The following is a 20,632-nucleotide window of genomic DNA, read 5'->3' on the forward strand; positions in this document are numbered from 1 at the left end:
ATTGTAAAGCGACCTCGTGTCGCGCTATATAACTTTATTATTATTATTATTATTATTATTATTATTATTATTATTATTATTATTATTATTAATTATCTAGTTCCCGTTGTTTATGAAAGAACATATCTACCACTCATCACCCCAGATAGCAGTGTTTTGTCAGCTCCTTTCCTTTTCTGTGCTCTGATAAAAAAAACAAGCTCTTTCTTAGTCTCGAGAACTGAATGGAAACCGACACAGAACTAGAGTCACAGATCCAAAAGATTTGTACAGAAGTGTCCACAAATCAGAAAGATCTCAGAGTCTTAAATAAAAGCAGAAGGATTCGTACAGTAAACTGGTTTAATTTAACATCGTGGAAGTATTACAGTTATAAAGTACACCAGTACGAATATAACTTAAAACAAACTCTACATAGTGGAGTCATATTTGATTTTCCAAAAAATATTTTGTACATTCATACATAAATTTTATACATTCTAATTTTCTCATAGCTGTTAAGACAACACATTTTACATACCAAACACACTTGTAATATACATACACTATATGTCCAATACTGACACGTGTGTGTGTGTGTGTGTGTGCCCCTAACAATCTAAAAGGATGTTTGTTTTTTGTGACATTCATCAGACGTCTTCCAATCATCGGTTCTGCAAGTAAAAAAAAAAGAAAAAAAAAAAAAGATTAAGGACAAAATAAATGTTTCCTGATGAATTTAATGTAGCTGATTCATTTACTACCTGCCTATTTACTATAATTATATTGAATTTAAAATCAGATCATAAAAAATGAAGCTAATATACTCAGATTACAAAATTTGAATGGCCTTCATTAACGAGATATAATAAGAGGCATATAGAGATGTTAGGCTGTACCATCTCTGAATGTAGAGAGGGCTATGGATCTCTGACTGTAGCGTGGGGTGTACTTTCTCTGACTGTAGAGAGGGGTGTACTTTCTCTGACTGTAGAGAGGGGTGTACCATCTCTGACTGTAGAGAGGGCTGTACCATCTCTGACTGTAGAGAGGGCTGTACCATCTCTGAATGTAGAGAGGGCTGTGGATCTCTGACTGTAGCGTGGGGTGTACTTTCTCTGACTGTAGAGAGGGCTGTACCATCTCTGACTGTAGAGTGGGGTGTACCATCTCTGACTGTAGAGTGGGGTGTACTATCTCTGACTGTAGAGAGGGGTGTGGATCTCTGACTGTAGAGAGGGCTGTACCATCTCTGACTGTAGAGAGGGCTGTACCATCTCTGACTGTAGAGAGGGCTGTACCATCTCTGACTGTAGAGAGGGGTGTACCATCTCTGACTGTAGAGAGGGCTGTGCCATCTCTGACTGTAGAGAGGGGTGTACTATCTCTGACTGTAGAGAGGGGTGTACCATCTCTGACTGTAGAGAGGGGTGTACCATCTCTGACTGTAGAGAGAGGTGTGGATCTCTGACTGTAGAGAGGGGTGTACCATCTCTGACTGTAGAGAGGGGTGTACCATCTCTGACTGTAGAGAGGGGTGTGGACCTCTGACTGTAGAGAGGGCTGTACCATCTCTGACTGTAGAGTGGGGTGTACTATCTCTGACTGTAGAGAGGGATGTACCATCTCTGACTGTAGAGAGGGGTGTACTATCTCTGACTGTAGAGAGGGGTGTACTATCTCTGACTGTAGAGAGGGGTGTACCATCTCTGACTGTAGAGAGGGGTGTACTATCTCTGACTGTAGAGAGGGGTGTACCATCTCTGACTGTAGAGAGGGGTGTACCATCTCTGACTGTAGAGAGGGGTGTACCATCTCTGACTGTAGAGAGAGGTGTGGATCTCTGACTGTAGAGAGGGGTGTACCATCTCTGACTGTAGAGAGGGGTGTACCATCTCTGACTGTAGAGAGGGGTGTACTATCTCTGACTGTAGAGAGAGGTGTGGATCTCTGACTGTAGAGAGGGCCGTACCATCTCTGAGTGTAGAGAGGGGTGTGGATCTCTGACTGTAGAGAGAGGTGTGGATCTCTGACTGTAGAGAGGGGTGTACCATCTCTGACTGTAGAGAGGGCTGTACCATCTTTGACTGTAGAGAGGGGTGTGAATCTTTTTTCATACCTCTGCTCTTTCTGTCTGCGTTTAATGGTGCCTTTGGTAACTACGATGACAAACACGAGGCACAGGAAGCCAGTGACTGCACTCAGACCGATGAACACCCTCGACAGGACACTGCTGGAAGAAACTTCGTCTGCAAGGCACAGAGATAGACAGACAGACAGATAGATAGATAGAGAGAGAGAGAGAGAGAGAGAGAGAGAGAGAGAGAGAGAGAGAGAGAGAATGGCAGATTATATTCCTGTCTCATTACTCTGTCCTGATTAAGAAGAAGTGCAAAATTCCAGTGGCTCAGGGCATTTCTCAGACTATATGAAACCTCTGGTTATTAGAAAGTGAGACAGCATGAGATCTCTTGTTTGAAAGTGAGTCAGTGTGAGATCTTTGGTTGTTTGAAAGTGAGTCAGTGTGAAATCTCTGGTTGTTTGTGAGATAACATGAGATCTCAGGTTGTTTGAAAGTCAGTGTGATTTCTCTGGAACCAATCAATGACTTGAAGCAGGTTTTCAGTCTCATCACGAGACATTATGAGGTATTATGAGACATTATGCTGCTTTACTTCATAACATGGTAGAAATCACAACTCTCCAAGCATTTAATGAACTGAGTGTGATGTACCAAAGCACAGGACTGCCCACGATAAAGACACAGAGGGAGGAAACATGGCAATGTGTTATACAAGGTTTCCAGAGAACAGCATGTTTAGCATGTAGGTCCTTCATCAGCAGTGCAGGCAAGGACACTTGCTTCTGAAGTACATATATGTATATGTAAAATGTATAGGTATGTATGCGTGTATGCATGGATAAATATTTATAGCAGCTCACCCCCTGGTGGCTCGGAGGAGCGTAGCATAGCCCATGTGGCGTCCAGGTGCCCGTCGCTGCGCTCAGAGGTGATGCCCAGCAGGTGACACATCAGAGGGTAGATGTTCACCGTCTCGAAGGGTTCCACCACCACGTTCCTCCGGAAGGCTGGTCCCACCGCCCGGAAGAATGGCTTCATGTCCAGGTTGTTGTTGTCGAAGCCGTGCTCACCTTTGTTGGCTTGCACCGGGAAATACTGCCAGCAGACCAAGTGCACAGGGAAGAGAGGTGTGTTTATGGAGACGGCAAACGTCGAACCAGAGCGTGTTCACAGAGACGCCTTCATGTCTGTCATCAAGACACTCCTGTGGAAATTGTTAAAACCTTTAAATCTGATATGATGTGTTTGGCACTTGTTTTTGGAGGTTCTATCTTCATTTCTCTGTCCTCATTAGTGTAGTTGCTGTTTGTGGTCTCACCCAGTCCACAGCGCCCAGCCACTTCTGAGGACAGACCCTGTCTGAGAGACCTGCGTTCTGTTTCTACTGGACAGCAGGGGGCGTAGTTGGATAAATGAAGGAGACGGTTCTGGATGGTCTTACATGTGAAACTTTCTGTGGATACTCGTGAAGTTGTAATTAAACACTGCCTTATGCAGCTAGTAATTCCTGTTAGGATTGTTAGATTCCCACTATACTCATAATGCAATTTACAGTTTTGCCTATGTGATGTTTATATTAAGAACAGTAGTTACAAATTCGGAAAGGTGATGTACAGCTCTGGAAAAAAATAAGAGACCACTAAAAATCATCAGTTTTTCTAGTTTTACGATTGATGGGTATGTGTTTGACCAGGCTGAGCAGTTTCGTTTTATTCTATAAACTATTGGCAACATTTCTTCCAAATTCCAGATAAATATATTATATTTTAGAGCATGTTTTTTTTATGAAAATGACTAATGGTCAAAATAAAACAATTTCAGAAATTTCAGACCACAAATTATGCAAAGAAAACAAGCTCATATTCATTTAGAAACAACACAGTACTAATATTTCAACTCAGGATGAGTCAAGAAATCAGTATTTGGTGGAATAACCCTGCTTTTTAATCACGGCTTTAATCACAGCTCCTGGCTTGTGCATCTTGGCCTGCTTTCCACCAGTCTTTCACATTGCTGTTGGGTAACTTTATGCCAAAAAAGGTTATTTATGCCAAAAAAGTTAGAAATTCCAGGATCTCAGCTTTGTTTGATGGCTTGTGACCATCTATCTTCCTCACTCACATTCCAAAGGTTTTCAGTGGGGTTCAGGTTTTGATCACATTCCAAAGGTTTTCAATGGGGTTCCGGTTTTGATCACATTCCAAAGGTTTTCAGTGGGGTTCAGGTTTTGATCACATTCCAAAGGTTTTCAGTGGGGTTCAGGTTTTGATCACATTCCAAAGGTTTTCAGTGGGGTTCCGGTTTTGATCACATTCCAAAGGTTTTCAGTGGGGTTCAGGTTTTGATCACATTCCAAAGGTTTTCAGTGGGGTTCCGGTTTTGATCACATTCCAAAGGTTTTCAGTGGGGTTCCGGTTTTGATCACATTCCAAAGGTTTTCAGTGGGGTTCAGGTTTTGATCACATTCCAAAGGTTTTCAGTGGGGTTCAGGTTTTGATCACATTCCAAAGGTTTTCAGTGGGGTTCAGGTTTTGATCACATTCCAAAGGTTTTCAGTGGGGTTCAGGTTTTGATCACATTCCAAAGGTTTTCAGTGGGGTTCAGGTTTTGATCACATTCCAAAGGTTTTCAGTGGGGTTCCGGTTTTGATCACATTCCAAAGGTTTTCAGTGGGGTTCCAGTCTGGAGGTTGGGCTGGCCATGACAGGGTCTTGATCTGGTGGTCCTTCATCCACACTTTGATTGATCTGGCTGTGTGACATGGAGCATTGTCCTGGTGAAAAAAACAATCATTAGAGTTGGGGAACATTATCAGAGTAGAAGGAAGCAAGTTTTCCAGCACAGTTTTGTAAGTGACTTGATTCATGTGCCCTTCACGAAGACAAATCTGCCTTGCTGAAACACCCCCAGATCATCACCGATCCTGCACCAGATTTCACAGTGGGTGTGAGACACTCTGGCTTGTAGGCCTCTCCAGGTCTCCGTCTAGCCATTACATGAGCAGGTGTTGGACAAAGCTGAAAATTGCACTCATCAGAGAAGATGACCTTGCTCCAGTCCTCCATGGTCCAGTCCTTATGGTCTTTCACAAATTTCAGTCTGACTCTTCTTTGCTTCTCATTGATGAAGGACTTTTTTCTAGCTTTGCACGACTTCAGCCCTGCTTCCAGAAGCCTGTTTCAAACGTCCTCGCTGTGCAGTTTACCCCAGCTGCTGCATGCCATTCTTTTTGTAGGTCACTTGACGTCATCTTACGGTTGTTAAGTGACGTTCGAATGAGGTGGTGATCATCACAGTCAGTAGTCGTTTTTGACCTCTGCCAGTCTGTAGCTGCTGTTGTCCTGTGTGTTTGCTGCTTGACCTTGTTCTTATGAACTGTAGTTTTTGAAATTTTCAAGATAGAAGCAACCTTTGCTTTTCCCATCCAGCTGGTTCTACAACCAGAGAACAGTGATGACAGCAGCAGCGGTTTTTATACTGTTGCTCGTTAGAACAGGATTCTGTTAAGCTGATCACCTATTCAGCATCTCATTAGAATGAGGTGTGTCTATGGAGGAATTCCACAAACACTTGAATGGAATGGCTGCTGTACATGTGGAGATGCCGATTTAAGAAAAAATTGAGTGGTCTCTTATTTTTTTCTGGAGCTGTATATGTGTGAAATACAAACTGCTAAGAAAACGCTAATTTAGTGTGTGTTGAGTCATCAGATGTAATGTAAACATACGTAATGTAAACATGCATAATGTAAACATATGTAAACATGCATAATGTAACATATGTAAACACACATAATGTAAACATGTGTAATGTAAACATACACAATGTAAACACACACAATGTAAACATGTAATGTAAACATATATAATGTAAACATACCTAATGTAAACATGTGTAATATAAACATATGTAATGGTGAACACTGAATGCAAAACTGACTGTGGAAGTGTAGGTAGATTAGCAGAAAGTCTCAAAGTCACCAAAAGGAATCAAAGCATCTCACCTTCAGTTTCATACAAGATTTATAGCCATGAGCTGCTGGTCAGTCAGCTGACTGACAAAGATGATACATTTATTAGCAGCTAAAATCAATGTGTGCATGCATGCGGACAGTTACAGGATGCATTTATTTTGGACCATCCCCTCTAATAATACAGGGACCTGTATTATTGCATAAGGATTCTGATGTAGATATGAGGTGTGCTGAATCACCGTAACGTCAGCCGTAACGCCAGCCATAACCACACACTTTGCATTATAGTCCAGCCTCTCTGGGTCAGTATTCAGCCTGTTCTCAGTGTCATGGCAACAGGATGATGCCATGCATCTGATTGACTGTCATACAGCAATCGATGTGCTGGTTAGCAAAGGTGTGTGGGTAAAATCCAGGGTGTAGTTTCTACTTTGCTTTGGGTCCATCAAAAATTGGTTGGTGTCATGACACCTATGACTAACTCTCTTAAGCTATTCTGAGTCCAAAACTCTTTTTTGAGGTTGTCTGGTTCTAGAATTCTCAATCTTGTAGAATTGTTGTCATGGTATCATTGTTAGTAGCACATGCTTAGTGCTGCTTTAACAATGGACTTTAAGAACACATAACGGATTAAAGTGTAATCTAAGGCCTGTAAAATTCCTTGGAAATTGGACTCACCCCATTAATGACATAACCTTCGTCGGCCCAGAGGATGATGGGTAATATTCGGTTGTTGTTGGCAAAGTGCAACCTTGCGGGCATCTCCTCTTTCCTGTAGACGTGGAGGTGTGGGTGAGCTCCCTTTAGGGCATTATATACCTTCTCCAACCTGCCCTCCTTTGGCAGGAGCAGGCCGGATGGGCCGTAGTCCACCAGGTGGAAGGCCAGGTCCTTGAAGGCAAATCCGGGAATCTTGGACAGGACGATCTCCTCCACCAAGCTGCCCCGGAACACCGTGGTCATCCCGTGGTCGGCGGTGATGATGATGTTGAGGTGGTCCGAGATATTGTGGTGCACAGCCGAGCTGCGCAGGTAGCCGACTGTGCGGTCCACCTGCTCCACCATCCGGCGCCGCTGTGGCGAGTCCGGCCCGTGCTTGTGCCCTGTGCTGTCCGGCTCACCAAAATACATCGTCACAAAGTCCAGGTCCGCGTCCCGGAACCAGGCGCCCATCACCTTATCCACGTTTTCCCGCCAGGCCGTCTCGTTGCTGTAGTTGTAGAAGCGAGGCTCCACCTCCTGGATCATGGGGGCTTCACCCTGGTAGGTGGAGGCAGTGCCTGGGAAGTGGAGGGAGCCAGTGCGAAGACCCTGCACACCACATGGCACAACGAAAACCACCATTCCGCGAGTTAGCATAGCGCTACGTTAGCACTTGTAAAAACAAGTGCTGTGACATGAATGATGTTTACATTTTCTGTTAACGTGTCTTGTTTATACTCAGCAGTACTGACCAGAAGACTTACACACCCTGGAGTGGTTAGCATGACGCTTCATCCATCATTTGGCCATGTAACAATCACACTACCATTCGTGCGTTAAGTGTAGGCTGTAATGTTTGAGCAAGACGAACCCAGCGAAGTCCCGGCCCAGCCGATGGTGTAAGGAGTGGCCCAGGGTGTCTACCTGTCTCTGGGCTGTGATCCAGATGGGCAGACTTCCGTTGTCCCACCACTCATTGACAAACTGGGTCTGATAGTATGGCTTCTTCTCAGACGTGCTGGTGTTGAACCACATGTTGTGGATCACGCCATGGTTCTCGATGTATTTGCCTGTGGTACAGAGGTGAGTGCTGGACATACTGTATGTGGTACAGAGGTGAGTGCTGGACATACTGTATGTGGTACAGAGGTGAGTGCTGGACTTACTGTATGTGGTACAGAGGTGAGTGCTGGACATACTGTATGTGGTACAGAGGTGAGTGCTGGACTTACTGTATGTGGTACAGAGGTGAGTGCTGGACTTACTGTATGTGGTACAGAGGTGAGTGCTGGACATACTGTATGTGGTACAGAGGTGAGTGCTGGACATACTGTATGTGGTACAGAGGTGAGTGCTGGACTTACTGTATGTGGTACAGAGGTGAGTGCTGGACATACTGTATGTGGTACAGAGGTGAGTGCTGGACATACTGTATGTGGTACAGAGGTGAGTGCTGGACATACTGTATGTGGTACAGAGGTGAGTGCTGGACATACTGTATGTGGTACAGAGGTGAGTGCTGGACATACTGTATGTGGTACAGAGGTGAGTGCTGGACATACTGTATGTGGTACAGAGGTGAGTGCTGGACTTACTGTATGTGGTACAGAGGTGAGTGCTGGACATACTGTATGTGGTACAGAGGTGAGTGCTGGACTTACTGTATGTGGTACAGAGGTGAGTGCTGGACTTACTGTATGTGGTACAGAGGTGAGTGCTGGACATACTGTATGTGGTACAGAGGTGAGTGCTGGACATACTGTATGTGGTACAGAGGTGAGTGCTGGACATACTGTATGTGGTACAGAGGTGAGTGCTGGACTTACTGTATGTGGTACAGAGGTGAGTGCTGGACATACTGTATGTGGTACAGAGGTGAGTGCTGGACTTACTGTATGTGGTACAGAGGTGAGTGCTGGACATACTGTATGTGGTACAGAGGTGAGTGCTGGACATACTGTATGTGGTACAGAGGTGAGTGCTGGACTTACTGTATGTGGTACAGAGGTGAGTGCTGGACTTACTGTATGTGGTACAGAGGTGAGTGATAGACTTACTGTATGTGGTACAGAGGTGAGTGCTGGACTTACTGTATGTGGTACAGAGGTGAGTGCTGGACATACTGTATGCTGCTGACTAATGCAAAGCCACCAGCTAAACCCTGCAGAGCAAACATGCCCACATCCAGCAAACACGCCCACATCCAGCAAACACGCCCACATCCAGCAAACACGCCCACTCGTGGGATGGTGTCATTGCAGAAAGATGTGCAAGGTTTTATTTCATTTGAGCAATTAAGATCAAAAAGTTTTTTTTCTTACACAATGTGTGTTCCTTATAGAGTGTGTGTTCCTTATACAGTGTGTGTTCCTTATATAGTGTGTGTTTGTTATACAGTGTGTGTTTCTTACACAGTGTGTTTCTTATACAGTGTGTGTTTCTTATACAGTGTGTGTTCCTTATACAATGTGTGTTCCTTATACAGTGTGTGTTCCTTGTACAGTGTGTGTTTCTTATATAGTGTGTGTTTATTATACAGTGTGTGTTTCTTACACAGTGTGTTTCTTACACAGTAAGTCTTTCTTATACAATGTGTGTTCCTTATACAGTGTGTGTTCCTTGTACAGTGTGTGTTTCTTATATAGTGTGTGTTTATTATACAGTGTGTGTTTCTTACACAGTGTGTTTCTTACACAGTAAGTCTTTCTTACACAATGTGTGTTTCTTATACAGTGTGTGTTCCTTACACAGTGTGTGTTCCTTATACAGTGTGTGTTTCTTACACAGTGTGTGTTCCTTATACAGTGTGCTTTTTTATATAGTGCACTGGATAATTGATTAACTGTGTAATCTAAATGTAGATGAATGGAAGGTCAAGGTGCAGGGTTAGGGTGGAGAAGGTCAAGATGCAGGCCCAGGGTGGAGGAGTTCACACAGATGGAGGTTTGGATGAATAATACGAGCAGATCAGCTGAAGTGAGATAAGTTCTGATAAGTGAGCATTAATGTGGGCTTTTGCGTGCAGTCATTAGAGACCAGCTGCTTTGCCGGGGTGCTGTGTGCCCTGTTTATCCCCACTGTGTACCGACGCTAAGAACGTGTGTGTGCAGCACTGCAGAAGAGCTTTAGAGCAGTGACTCATGTGATAACACGCTATAACATGATAACCTTTATAACATGTTACGGAAAAATATGGAACTTTCATTTGTGTATCAAGGTAAACAAGATTAAGAATATTAATTTCTAATATTTGAATATTCTTTGATTCTGAGACATGCTGAATAACCAAAGCAATCTCAAGAATAACAGGAATAACAGGAATGACAGGAATAACAGGAATGACAGGAATTCCATAATTATTTAGATGCTTCTATGATATGGTATATGATTAATAAAGTCAATCTACCCTTTTTTTTTTATCAGGCACTGGTGAATCATAAGGTTGGAGAAGATCAGGAATGAGAGTCTGTGGAGAAATACTAAGAAAGGCCTGGAGCAAAGTATGTTAGGAGAGGGGTGTGAGTGGGGAGCGAGTGGGGAGTGAGTGAGGAGTGAGAGTGGAGTGAGTGGGGAGTGAGAGTGGAGTGAATGGGGAGTGAGTGAGGAGTGAGAGTGGACTGAGAGTGGAGTGAGTGGGGAGTGAGAGTGGAGTGAGTGGGGAGTGAGAGTGGAGTGAGTGGGGAGTGAGAGTGGAGTGAGTGGGGAGTGAGAGGCAGAATGATACAATCTGGCCCAGAATGAGGAGCAGGTGTAAAGTCAGAGTGCAGGTGTTTTCTCTCACTACTAGATCACCCCAGTGACAACAGTGGAGTTCTGCATGAAACCAAGAACATGGAAGTCATCAGAAAGAAGTTCGGAGAGATGATTAGTACCAAACAGAGTAATGATGGAATTTACAAAGGCACGTGCCTCCAGACCATGGGAGCTTTCCAGCTACAGGGTGCATGATACAATAAACACGATTACTGGTTTGGGGTTAAAAGACACAGACGCAGATGTGAAGCACATGGATCCCAGGCAGGATGGGACAGATTAGAGAGACTGGCCCAGATCAAGAGACAGATAAATGAACATGGTGGACCTATGCTCTGGAGAGGGCAGAGCTGAAGGTCAGTAAGGGATTAGGTAAGGGATTAGGTATGTTCTTAGGTATGGGATTGGGTAAGGGATTAGGTAAAGATTAGTTATGGGATTAGGTATGTCCTTAGGTAAGGGATTAGGTAAGGGATTAGGTATGGGATTAGGTATGTTCTTAGGTAAGGGATTAGGTAAGGCATTAGGTATGATATTAGGTAAGGGATTAGGTATGTGGTTAGGTATGTGATTAGGTAAGGGATTAGGTAAAGGATTAGGTAAAGGATTAGGTAAGGGATTAGGTAAGGGATTAGGTAAAGGATTAGGTAAGGGATTAGGTATGGGATTAGGTAAGGGATTAGGTATGTGATTAGGTAAGGGATTGGGTAAAGGATTAGGTAAGGGATTAGGTAAGGGATTAGGTATGTGATTAGGTAAGGGATTGGGTAAGGGATTAGGTATGGGATTAGGTATGGGATTGGGTAAAGGATTAGGTATGTCCTTAGGTAAGGGATTAGGTAAGGGATTAGGTATGGGATTAGGTATGTTCTTAGGTAAGGGATTAGGTAAGGCATTAGGTATGATATTAGGTAAGGGATTAGGTATGTGGTTAGGTATGTGATTAGGTAAGGGATTAGGTAAAGGATTAGGTAAAGGATTAGGTAAGGGATTAGGTAAGGGATTAGGTAAAGGATTAGGTAAGGGATTAGGTATGGGATTAGGTAAGGGATTAGGTATGTGATTAGGTAAGGGATTGGGTAAAGGATTAGGTAAGGGATTAGGTAAGGGATTAGGTATGTGATTAGGTAAGGGATTGGGTAAGGGATTAGGTATGGGATTAGGTATGGGATTGGGTAAGGGATTAGGTAAGGGATTAGGTAAGGGATCAGCTGGGTTAGTGTGTGCATTACTGACGCTGGGAGAGGACGAGGCAGCGGGGGAGGGGTGTGTGTGGTGCACTCTTACCTGTGAGCAGGGTGAAGTGTGTGGGGCTGGTCATGGTGAAGAAGGCCGGGGTCACATACGGAGCTTTCACCCCATCTCGGGCCATGGCATCCAGGTTCGGCGTGTCTACGTCCCGGTCATAGTCCCATCTGGGTGGGTTTGGTGAGGAGGAAGAGGAGGCAGGTGAGGCACACGTGAGGCATACGTGAGGCACACGTGAGGAGGAGAGCTGTGAGCGTCCCACCTGAAGCCATCAAAGGAGACGAGCAGAAGCTTGGTGCGGCCTGCGTGGCCACGCTGAGTCAGCGGAGCAGCCAGAGAACTGGCACACACACACGCACACACACACGTCACCCACAGCATGATGGGATCAGAACTCTCCACCACGCAGCTCCAGTGATGTCAGTATGTCCTCACGGCCTCTCCTCGGCTAACTCTGAAACACTGCTAGCTAACTAGACTCTTAAATAAGACCTGCTTTCTCTTTTGACAATATTTTCTCTATCCCTCTCTCTCTCTCTCTCTCTCTCTCTCTCTCTGAGTTGTTCCTTCACTCTCAATCTCTGACTGACTGAGGACAGGGTGTCTGTGTGTTCAGACCCTAGAGAACAGAGGGACTTTATTTTATGATTAACCCTCCTTATCTCTGATGTTATCTCCTCGATTACAGAGCTGCTGTCCCAGCAGGGCATGTTATAAAGTTAGAAAATCGAAAGTATTTAACTCATATAGCATGTAACATTTTAATTTGAGGGCAACTCTACCCTCTCACGTTAGACAACACTGCGCAGTCATGTCAGACAACAACACCCTCTCACAAGAAACTCCAGAAAGCAACACGATGGAGAAGCTTGTTTCTGCTTTGATAGATTTACTTACAGAAAGTAAAGGTCCCACCAGAATGCTGAACTATATGTTCAGCAGGAAAACAAATGACTGCAGTGCCCCCCATATAGTAGAAGTTCTGCTATATGGTTTTGTTCTTATGCTTTGTGTTCTTATAGCATGTGTTCTAGAGCACTGCTCCCCATGTTCTAGAGCACTGCTCCCCATGTTCTAGAGCACTGCTCCCCGTGTTCTAGAGCACTGCTCCCTGTGTTCTAGAGCACTGCTCCCCATGCCCCAGAGAGCTGCTCCCTGTGCTCTAGAGCACCGCACCCCCTTTTTCTAGAGCACTGCTGCCTGTGTTCTAGAGCACTGCTCCCTGTGTTCTGGAGCACGGCTCCCCATGTTCTAGAGCACTGCTCCCCCGTGTTCTAGAGCACTGCTCCCCATGTTCTGGGGCACTGCTCCCCGTGTTCTAGAGCACTGCTCCCTCTGTTCTAGAGCACTGCTCCCTGTGTTCTAGAGCACTGCTCCCTGTGTTCTAGAATACTGCTCCATGTGTTTCAGAAATTTAAAAAAGATATGTGCCACCAGTATTCAGTTAATAACCTGTTTTATTTCAGTTTCTTTCTCACACACTCTCATTCTCTTTCTTACACACTTGTTCTCGTTCTCTCTCTCTTCCGCTTCCTCTTGTCCTTGAGAACCAGAGGGAACTTGTGCTCTAATCATGGTGGAGATAACGGCAGTGATCATCAGCCCTTATCACACTCAGATTCACGTTCAAGTCAAGGTCTGCTGTGTGTGTGTGTGTGTGTGTGTGTGTGTGTGTGTGTGTGTGTGTAGCATGAGTTAAAATTGGAGATATTTGAGTTAAAAAATTACATTTGTACATTCATAAAGTTTGCACTAAACCTTAAAGTACCTGGGTGTAGTTAACAGTCACACCTGGTGTAGTTAACAGTCACACTGTGTAGTTAACAGCCACACCTGGTGTAGTTAACAGTCACACTGTGTAGTTAACAGTCACACCTGGTGTAGTTAACAGTCACACCTGGTGTAGTTAACAGTCGCCTACTTACTTGCCAGTGTTTCTGTCAGCAGATGGATGAGTGCACAGAGTGAGTCCCTGCACAGAGTGAGTCCCTGCACAGAGAGGGTCTCTGCACAGAGTGAGTCCCTGCACAGAGTGAGTCCCTGCACAGAGAGGGTCTCTGCACAGAGTGAGTCCCTGCACAGAGTGAGTCCCTGCACAGAGTGAGTCCCTGCACAGAGAGGGTCTCTGCACAGAGTGAGTCCCTGCACAGAGTGAGTCCCTGCACAGAGAGGGTCTCTGCACAGAGTGAGTCCCTGCACAGAGTGAATCCCTGCACACAGTGAGTCCCTGCACAGAGAGGGTCTCTGCACAGAGTGAGTCCCTGCACAGAGTGAGTCCCTGCACAGAGAGAGTCCCTGCACAGAGAGGGTCTCTGCACAGAGAGAGTCCCTGCACAGAGAGGGTCCCTGCACAGAGAGGGTCCCTGCACAGAGAGAGACCCTGCACAGAGTGAGTCCCTGCACAGAGAGGGTCTCTGCACAGAGTGAGTCCCTGCACAGAGAGGGTCTCTGCACAGAGAGAGTCCCTGCACAGAGTGAGTCCCTGCACAGAGAGGGTCTCTGCACAGAGAGAGTCCCTGCACAGAGTGAGTCCCTGCACAGAGAGGGTCTCTGCACAGAGTGAGTCCCTGCACAGAGAGAGTCCCTGCACAGAGTGAGTCCCTGCACACAGTGAGTCCCTGCACAGAGAGAGTCCCTGCACAGAGTGAGTCCCTGCACAGAGAGAGTCCCTGCACAGAGTGAGTCCCTGCACACAGTGAGTCCCTGCACAGAGTGAGTCCCTGCACAGAGAGAGTCCCTGCACAGAGTGAGTCCCTGCACAGAGAGAGTCCCTGCACACAGTGAGTCCCTGCACAGAGCCCTGTGGTGGAACACAGACAAGTGAAAAAACAAGAGAAATGCAGACAGATGCTGCTAACTGGTGGGTTTGTTTCAGATGTTTAATGACAAAAGAGAGAACTCTGGTGGGCAGTCGGAGCTCAGTGGTTGAGGTATTTGGCTTGTAATCAGAAGGTTGCTGGTTCAAGTTGCCACTGTTGGGCCCCTGAGTAAGACCCTTAACCCTCAATTGCTGAATTTGTACTCAGTCATAATTGTAAGTGTCAGCTAAATGTGTAGACACAGGTAATCTTAAGACTTATTATTTGCTGCACTGATCTGATGGACTGTGGAGGAGCCAGATAAGATGGTTTTATTGGTATTATAATGATCTCTAAACACTCGTTGTTAAGAACACAGTCTAAAGTTTGTGTTTTATGTCTCTTCAATGATGTTGATGCCATCAAAAATAATGTTTCCCAAGCAGTCAAATTTTTTGAGAAACTTTTAACAAAATGTAGCAAAATATCACTACTAAGTGTATATTTAAAAAGTTGTACCCTTTGTTTTCCTGTTGTGGAGTTTAACTCATAACTAAGAGAAGAGGACAGCGTCCCGTCTTTTCCTCTTCAGAGGTTGTGTGCTAAATCATTGCCTGTGTTTTAGCGCCATCTACTGGCTGCTGGCAAAATGTATCGAACCTACTATTGCTATTCTTACAATAATCCCGCATTCCATAATAATAAACATGGACGCCTACAGTGCCTGTGCTATTAATGACTGCATCATCATCATCATCAACATCATCATCATCAACAACAACAATATGGATTATTTTCAGAGATATGTATACTGTGGACATATGACTCAGTAAAATGCACTTCAAGGGTGATCTGACTCATACAATCTCTTCCGTGGGTAAAAACCCCATAATTCACTGCTGCAAGAGAATGTGGATGTGGATCTGGAATGAGTGTGTGTGTGTGAATAGGTGTGAGTCATAGAGAGTCTACCCTATGACAGGTGCCAATGTCTCCTTACACTGAGCTGTCGTCTGCTCTGAAACAGAGCCACACACTGTTCTTCTCTCTCTCTCTCTCTCTCTCTCTCTCTCTCTCTCTCTCTCTCTCTCAGTTCAACAGTGCTTTATTGCCATAAATGTTATGAGTTACATTAAGTGCCAAGGCAATTAAAACTAAAAATGAAGAAGGGATGAAGAGAAAGTAAGACACACAACTGCACTGATGAGTCAACAACTTTAGGTAGTAACGGGACACTGATGAGTCGTCTACTTTAGGTAGTAACGGGACACTGATGAGTCGTCTACTTTAGGTAGTAACGGGACACTGATTAGTCGTCTACTGTAGGTAGTAACGGGACACTGATGAGTCATCTACTTTAAGTAGGAACGGGACACTGATGAGTCATCTACTTTAAGTAGGAACGGGACACTGATGAGTCGTCTACTTTAGGTAGTAACGGGACACTGATGAGTCGTCTACTTTAGGTAGTAACGGGACACTGATTAGTCGTCTACTTTAGGTAGTAACGGGACACTGATTAGTCGTCTACTGTAGGTAGTAACGGGACACTGATGAGTCATCTACTTTAAGTAGGAACGGGACACTGATGAGTCGTCTACTTTAGGTAGTAACGGGACACTGATGAGTCGTCTACTTTAGGTAGTAACGGGACACTGATTAGTCGTCTACTTTAGGTAGTAACGGGACACTGATTAGTCGTCTACTGTAGGTAGTAACGGGACACTGATGAGTCATCTACTTTAAGTAGGAACGGGACACTGATGAGTCGTCTACTTTAAGTAGGAACGGGACACTGATGAGTCGTCTACTTTAAGTAGGAACGGGACACTGATGAGTCGTCTACTTTAGGTAGTAACGGGACACTGATGAGTCGTCTACTTTAGGTAGTAACGGGACACTGATTAGTCGTCTACTGTAGGTAGTAACGGGACACTGATTAGTCGTCTACTGTAGGTAGTAACGGGACACTGATTAGTCGTCTACTGTAGGTAGTAACGGGACACTGATGAGTCGTCTACTGTAGGTAGTAACGGGACACTGATGAGTCGTCTACTGTAGGTAGTAACGGGACACTGATGAGTCGTCTACTGTAGGTAGTAACGGGATGCCACACAGACTGTTTGACCTCTTAACCTCTGACCTTCTCTGAACCCTGGGCCACTTTTCCTTCATTGCTGCATTCTGAAGACTCAGGGTGGATTTGTGGATGTTTCTCTCACAGTTCGTCCTCCTCATTGGCTACTTTGGAAGGAAGCCCAGCTCTGTCTCCACTGCTCCCTCTCTCAGATGGCACAGAAGCTTCATTTAGCTTTGCACAGTATTCAAATGTTTTACCTTTGTAGATTCTGCCTCAAAAGTGAGGTATTGTTGTATTTATTTGGTTAGAATTTGACTGGGTATGATTTTTTAAAAACTCTCTCTCTCTCTCTCTCTCTCTCTCTCTCTCTCTCTCTCTCTCTCTCTCTCTCTCTCTCTCTCTCTCTCTCTCTCTCTCTCTCTCTCTCTCTCTCTCTCTCTCTCTCTCTCTCTCTCTCTCTCTCTCTGATGTCCTTACTTCCTCAGTCCGTCCCCAACTCAGCCTGTACCTCAAGACATCAGGACACGTCACAAGTACCTGCTACTGCAGGGCCCTGCCTGCCTGCACTAACAAAACCTTCCCTATCACTCCTCCATTAACCCGCCACATCTAAATAAGGATCGCTTACCTGCATCCACACAGCCGAGGACTTGTTCTGAAGCCGGAGGCCCTGGAGAGGAGAGGCCTGTTGGATAATATTGGATGGGACTGGGATTCAGTGTTCAGCCGAAAATCAGGTAATAGAACTAGTGTGGATCATGAGCCCCAGGCTGAGAACATGCAGGCTGCGTAGCACACGCTAGTGGTTATACAGGCACAGAGCTGTGTAGCACATGCTAGTGGTTATACAGGCACAGAGCTGTGTAGCACACGCTAGTGGTAATACAGGCACAGAGCTGTGTAGCACAGGCTAGTGGTTATACAGGCACAGAGCTGTGTAGCACACGCTAGTGGTTATACAGGCACAGAGCTGTGTAGCACACGCTAGTGGTTATACAGGCACAGAGCTGTGTAACACACGCTAGTGGTTATACAGGCACAGAGCTGTGTAGCACACGCTAGTGGTTATACAGGCACAGAGCTGTGTAGCACACGCTAGTGGTTTACAGGCACAGAGCTGTGTAGCACAGGCTAGTGGTTATACAGGCACAGAGCTGTGTAGCACAGGCTAGTGGTTATACAGGCACAGAGCTGTGTAGCACAGGCTAGTGGTTATACAGGCACAGAGCTGTGTAGCACAGGCTAGTGGTTATACAGGCACAGAGCTGTGTAGCACAGGCTAGTGGTTATACAGGCACAGAGCTGTGTAGCACACACTAGTGGTTATACAGGCACAGAGCTGTGTAGCACAAGCTAGTGGTTATACAGGCACAGAGCTGTGTAGCACACGCTAGTGGTTATACAGGCACAGAGCTATGTAGCACATGCTAGTGGTTATACAGGCACAGAGCTGTGTAACACACGCCAGTGGTTATACAGGCACAGAGCTGTGTAGCACAGGCTAGTGGTTATACAGGCACAGAGCTGTGTAGCACTGTGAAAGAGTAAAACACTTAAATAATTAGATGAATCAAATGAATGTGTGATTAAATATAGCAGTGAGTTAGTGTAAATAGTACTTAAATCTCACACTGGGGTGTGTGCTTGTAGCATGGGGGAGGAGCTGACATGAGGTAGGAGCTGACATGGGGGAGGAGCTGACATGGGGGAGGAGCTGACATGAGGTAGGAGCTGACATGGGGAGGAGCTGACATGGGGGAGGAGCTGACATGAGGGAGGAGCTGACATGGGGGAGGAGCTGACATGAGGGAGGAGCTGATATGAGGGACGAGCTGACATGAGGGAGGACCTGATATGAGGGTGGAGCTGATATGAGGGAGGAGCTGACATGAGGGAGGAGCTGATATGAGGGAGGAGCTGACATGAGGGAGGAGCTGATATGAGGGAGGAGCTGACATGAGGGAGGAGCTGATATGAGGGTGGAGCTGATATGAGGGAGGAGCTGACATGAGGGAGGAGCTGATATGAGGGAGGAGCTGACATGAGGGAGGAGCTGATATGAGGGTATCCATTTTGGAGAGTGTGCTAATGTTCCACACTAATGAGGAAGAGAAACAATGCTGTGATTCATCGCTACTGATATGGACTTTGAGGACATATTTGAGACTTCTAAACAGTAAACAAAAACATAACGTATAAATGGAGTGTCTTTTCTGTATATACAAACTGTTTATACAGTCATAGCTCAGGTAATTTTGGACTGATGGAAAAGGGAGACGGAAGTTGGTCAAGTGAGAGAGAAAACGTTTAAAATAGGCCACAGATTCTTAAATGTGAATCATACTAAATCAACACTAAAAATATACTGCTGTGTTCTAAAGGACTGTAGAGTGCTGAGGTGCTGCAGGACTGTAGAGTGCTGAGGTACTGCAGGACTGTAGAGTGTTGAGGTACTGCAGGACTGTAGAGTGTTGAGGTGCTGCAGGACTGTAGAGTGTTGAGGTGCTGCAGGACTGTAGAGTACTGAGGTGCTGCAGGATTGTAGATTGTTGAGGTACTGCAGGATTGTAGAGTGCTGAGGTACTGCAGGACTGTAGAGTGTTGAGGTACTGCAGGACTGTAGAGTGCTGAGGTACTGCAGGACTGTAGAGTGCTGAGGTACCACAGGACTGTAGAGTGCTGAGGTACTGCAGGACTGTAGAGTGCTGAGGTACTGCAGGACTGTAGAGTGTTGAGGTACCGCAGGACTGTAGAGTGTTGAGGTACCGCAGGACTGTAGAGTGCTGAGGTACTGCAGGACTGTAGAGTGTTGAGGTACCGCAGAACTGTAGAGTGCTGAGGTACCGCAGGACTGTAGAGTGTTGAGGTACTGCAGGACTCTTTCTCATTATTTTGGTCTTTCTTGAAAGTTGATGCATTAACTCACATAAGTGACCTGCATTTTATCCAGAGAGAGCGAAAGAGAGAAAAAAAGAGAGAGAGAGAGATAGCACACAAGATAGAGAGAGGGAGGGAGGGAGAGAAAAACTGATAGGCCTCAGTTCTCCAGTAGGAGTGGTTGATCAGCTGTGAGGGGGTCTCTGGGGTTGAGTGGGGGTCTCTGGGGTTGAGTGGGGGTCTCTGGGGATGAGTGGGGGTCTCTAGGGTTGAACAGTGTTGAACTATCCGTCATGCCCTGGTGCCTATGAAGGGGAAAGATAGGGAGCCTGGCTGAAGCCCTGGGGTGTGGCTGTGCTGTGGGGTGTGGCTGTGCTGTGGGGTGTGGCTGAAGCCCCGGGGTGTGGCTGTGCTGTGGGGTGTGGCTGTGCTGTGGGGTGTGGCTGAAGCTGTGGGGTGTGGCTGAAGCCCTGGGGTGTGGCTGTGCTGTGGGGTGTGGCTGTGCTGTGGGGTGTGACTGTGCTGTGGGGTGTGGCTGAAGCCCCGGGGTGTGGCTGTGCTGTGGGGTGTGGCTGTGCTGTGGGGTGTGGCTGAAGCTGTGGGGTGTGACTGAAGCCCCGGGGTGTGGGTTTGCTGTGGGGTGTGGCTGTGCTGTGGGGTGTGGCTGAAGCTGTGGGGTGTGGCTGAAGCCCCGGGGTGTGGCTGTGCTGTGGGGTGTGGCTGAAGCTGTGGGGTGTGGCTGTGCTGTGGGGTGTGGCTGTGCTGTGGGGTGTGGCTGTGCTGTGGGGTGTGGCTGAAGCTGTGGGGTGTGGCTGTGCTGTGGGGTGTGGCTGTGCTGTGGGGTGTGACTGAAGTTATGGGGCATGGCTGAAATTTTGGGACATGGCTAAAGCTTTGGTAGTGTGGCTCTGGGATCTGAGTGAAGCCCTGGGCTCTTCCAGTGGAAGAGGAGTATGGGAGCTCGGATATGAGAAAGAAAGAATATCCCTATGACTTTGACTCCTGATGTTATGAATATGCTTCTCCTCTCCTCCTCTTGCATATACCCAGCATAATACACCTATTTAAAGACAACGAAAAGCTGAATTTCTCAACATAATCACCACCGTTTCCAAACACGGAGTAAGTGGAAACCATTT

General features: G+C 46.0%; 1 protein-coding gene across 1 annotated transcript; it reads right to left on the bottom strand.

Moving 5' to 3' along the window:
* Positions 1 to 207: 207 nt before the first annotated feature.
* LOC113568409 (ectonucleotide pyrophosphatase/phosphodiesterase family member 7-like) lies at positions 208 to 16,774 on the bottom strand. The gene is made up of 8 exons (XM_035525075.1): positions 16,680 to 16,774; positions 12,001 to 12,078; positions 11,778 to 11,905; positions 7,662 to 7,807; positions 6,714 to 7,346; positions 2,923 to 3,157; positions 2,099 to 2,228; positions 208 to 220 (listed from the first exon to the last, which is right to left on the bottom strand). The coding sequence occupies exons 1-8, from the start codon at positions 16,772 to 16,774 to the stop codon at positions 208 to 210; spliced, it is 1,458 nt and encodes a 485-aa protein (XP_035380968.1).
* Positions 16,775 to 20,632: the final 3,858 nt, after the last annotated feature.

This window comes from Electrophorus electricus, chromosome 4 (genome assembly GCF_013358815.1).
Source record: "Electrophorus electricus isolate fEleEle1 chromosome 4, fEleEle1.pri, whole genome shotgun sequence".
NCBI lineage: Eukaryota > Metazoa > Chordata > Actinopteri > Gymnotiformes > Gymnotidae > Electrophorus > Electrophorus electricus.

Coding starts and splice junctions, on each gene's coding strand:
- LOC113568409 (XM_035525075.1), bottom strand. CDS start 16,774: ATGAGGAGGACGAACTGTGAGAGAAACATCCACAAATCCACCCTGAGT. Junction 11,906..12,000: donor GTCTCCTTTGATGGCTTCAG/GTGGGACGCTCA, acceptor AAACCCACCCAG/ATGGGACTATGACCGGGACG. Junction 2,229..2,922: donor CTCCTCCGAGCCACCAGGGG/GTGAGCTGCTAT, acceptor TGTGCCTTGCAG/ACGAAGTTTCTTCCAGCAGT.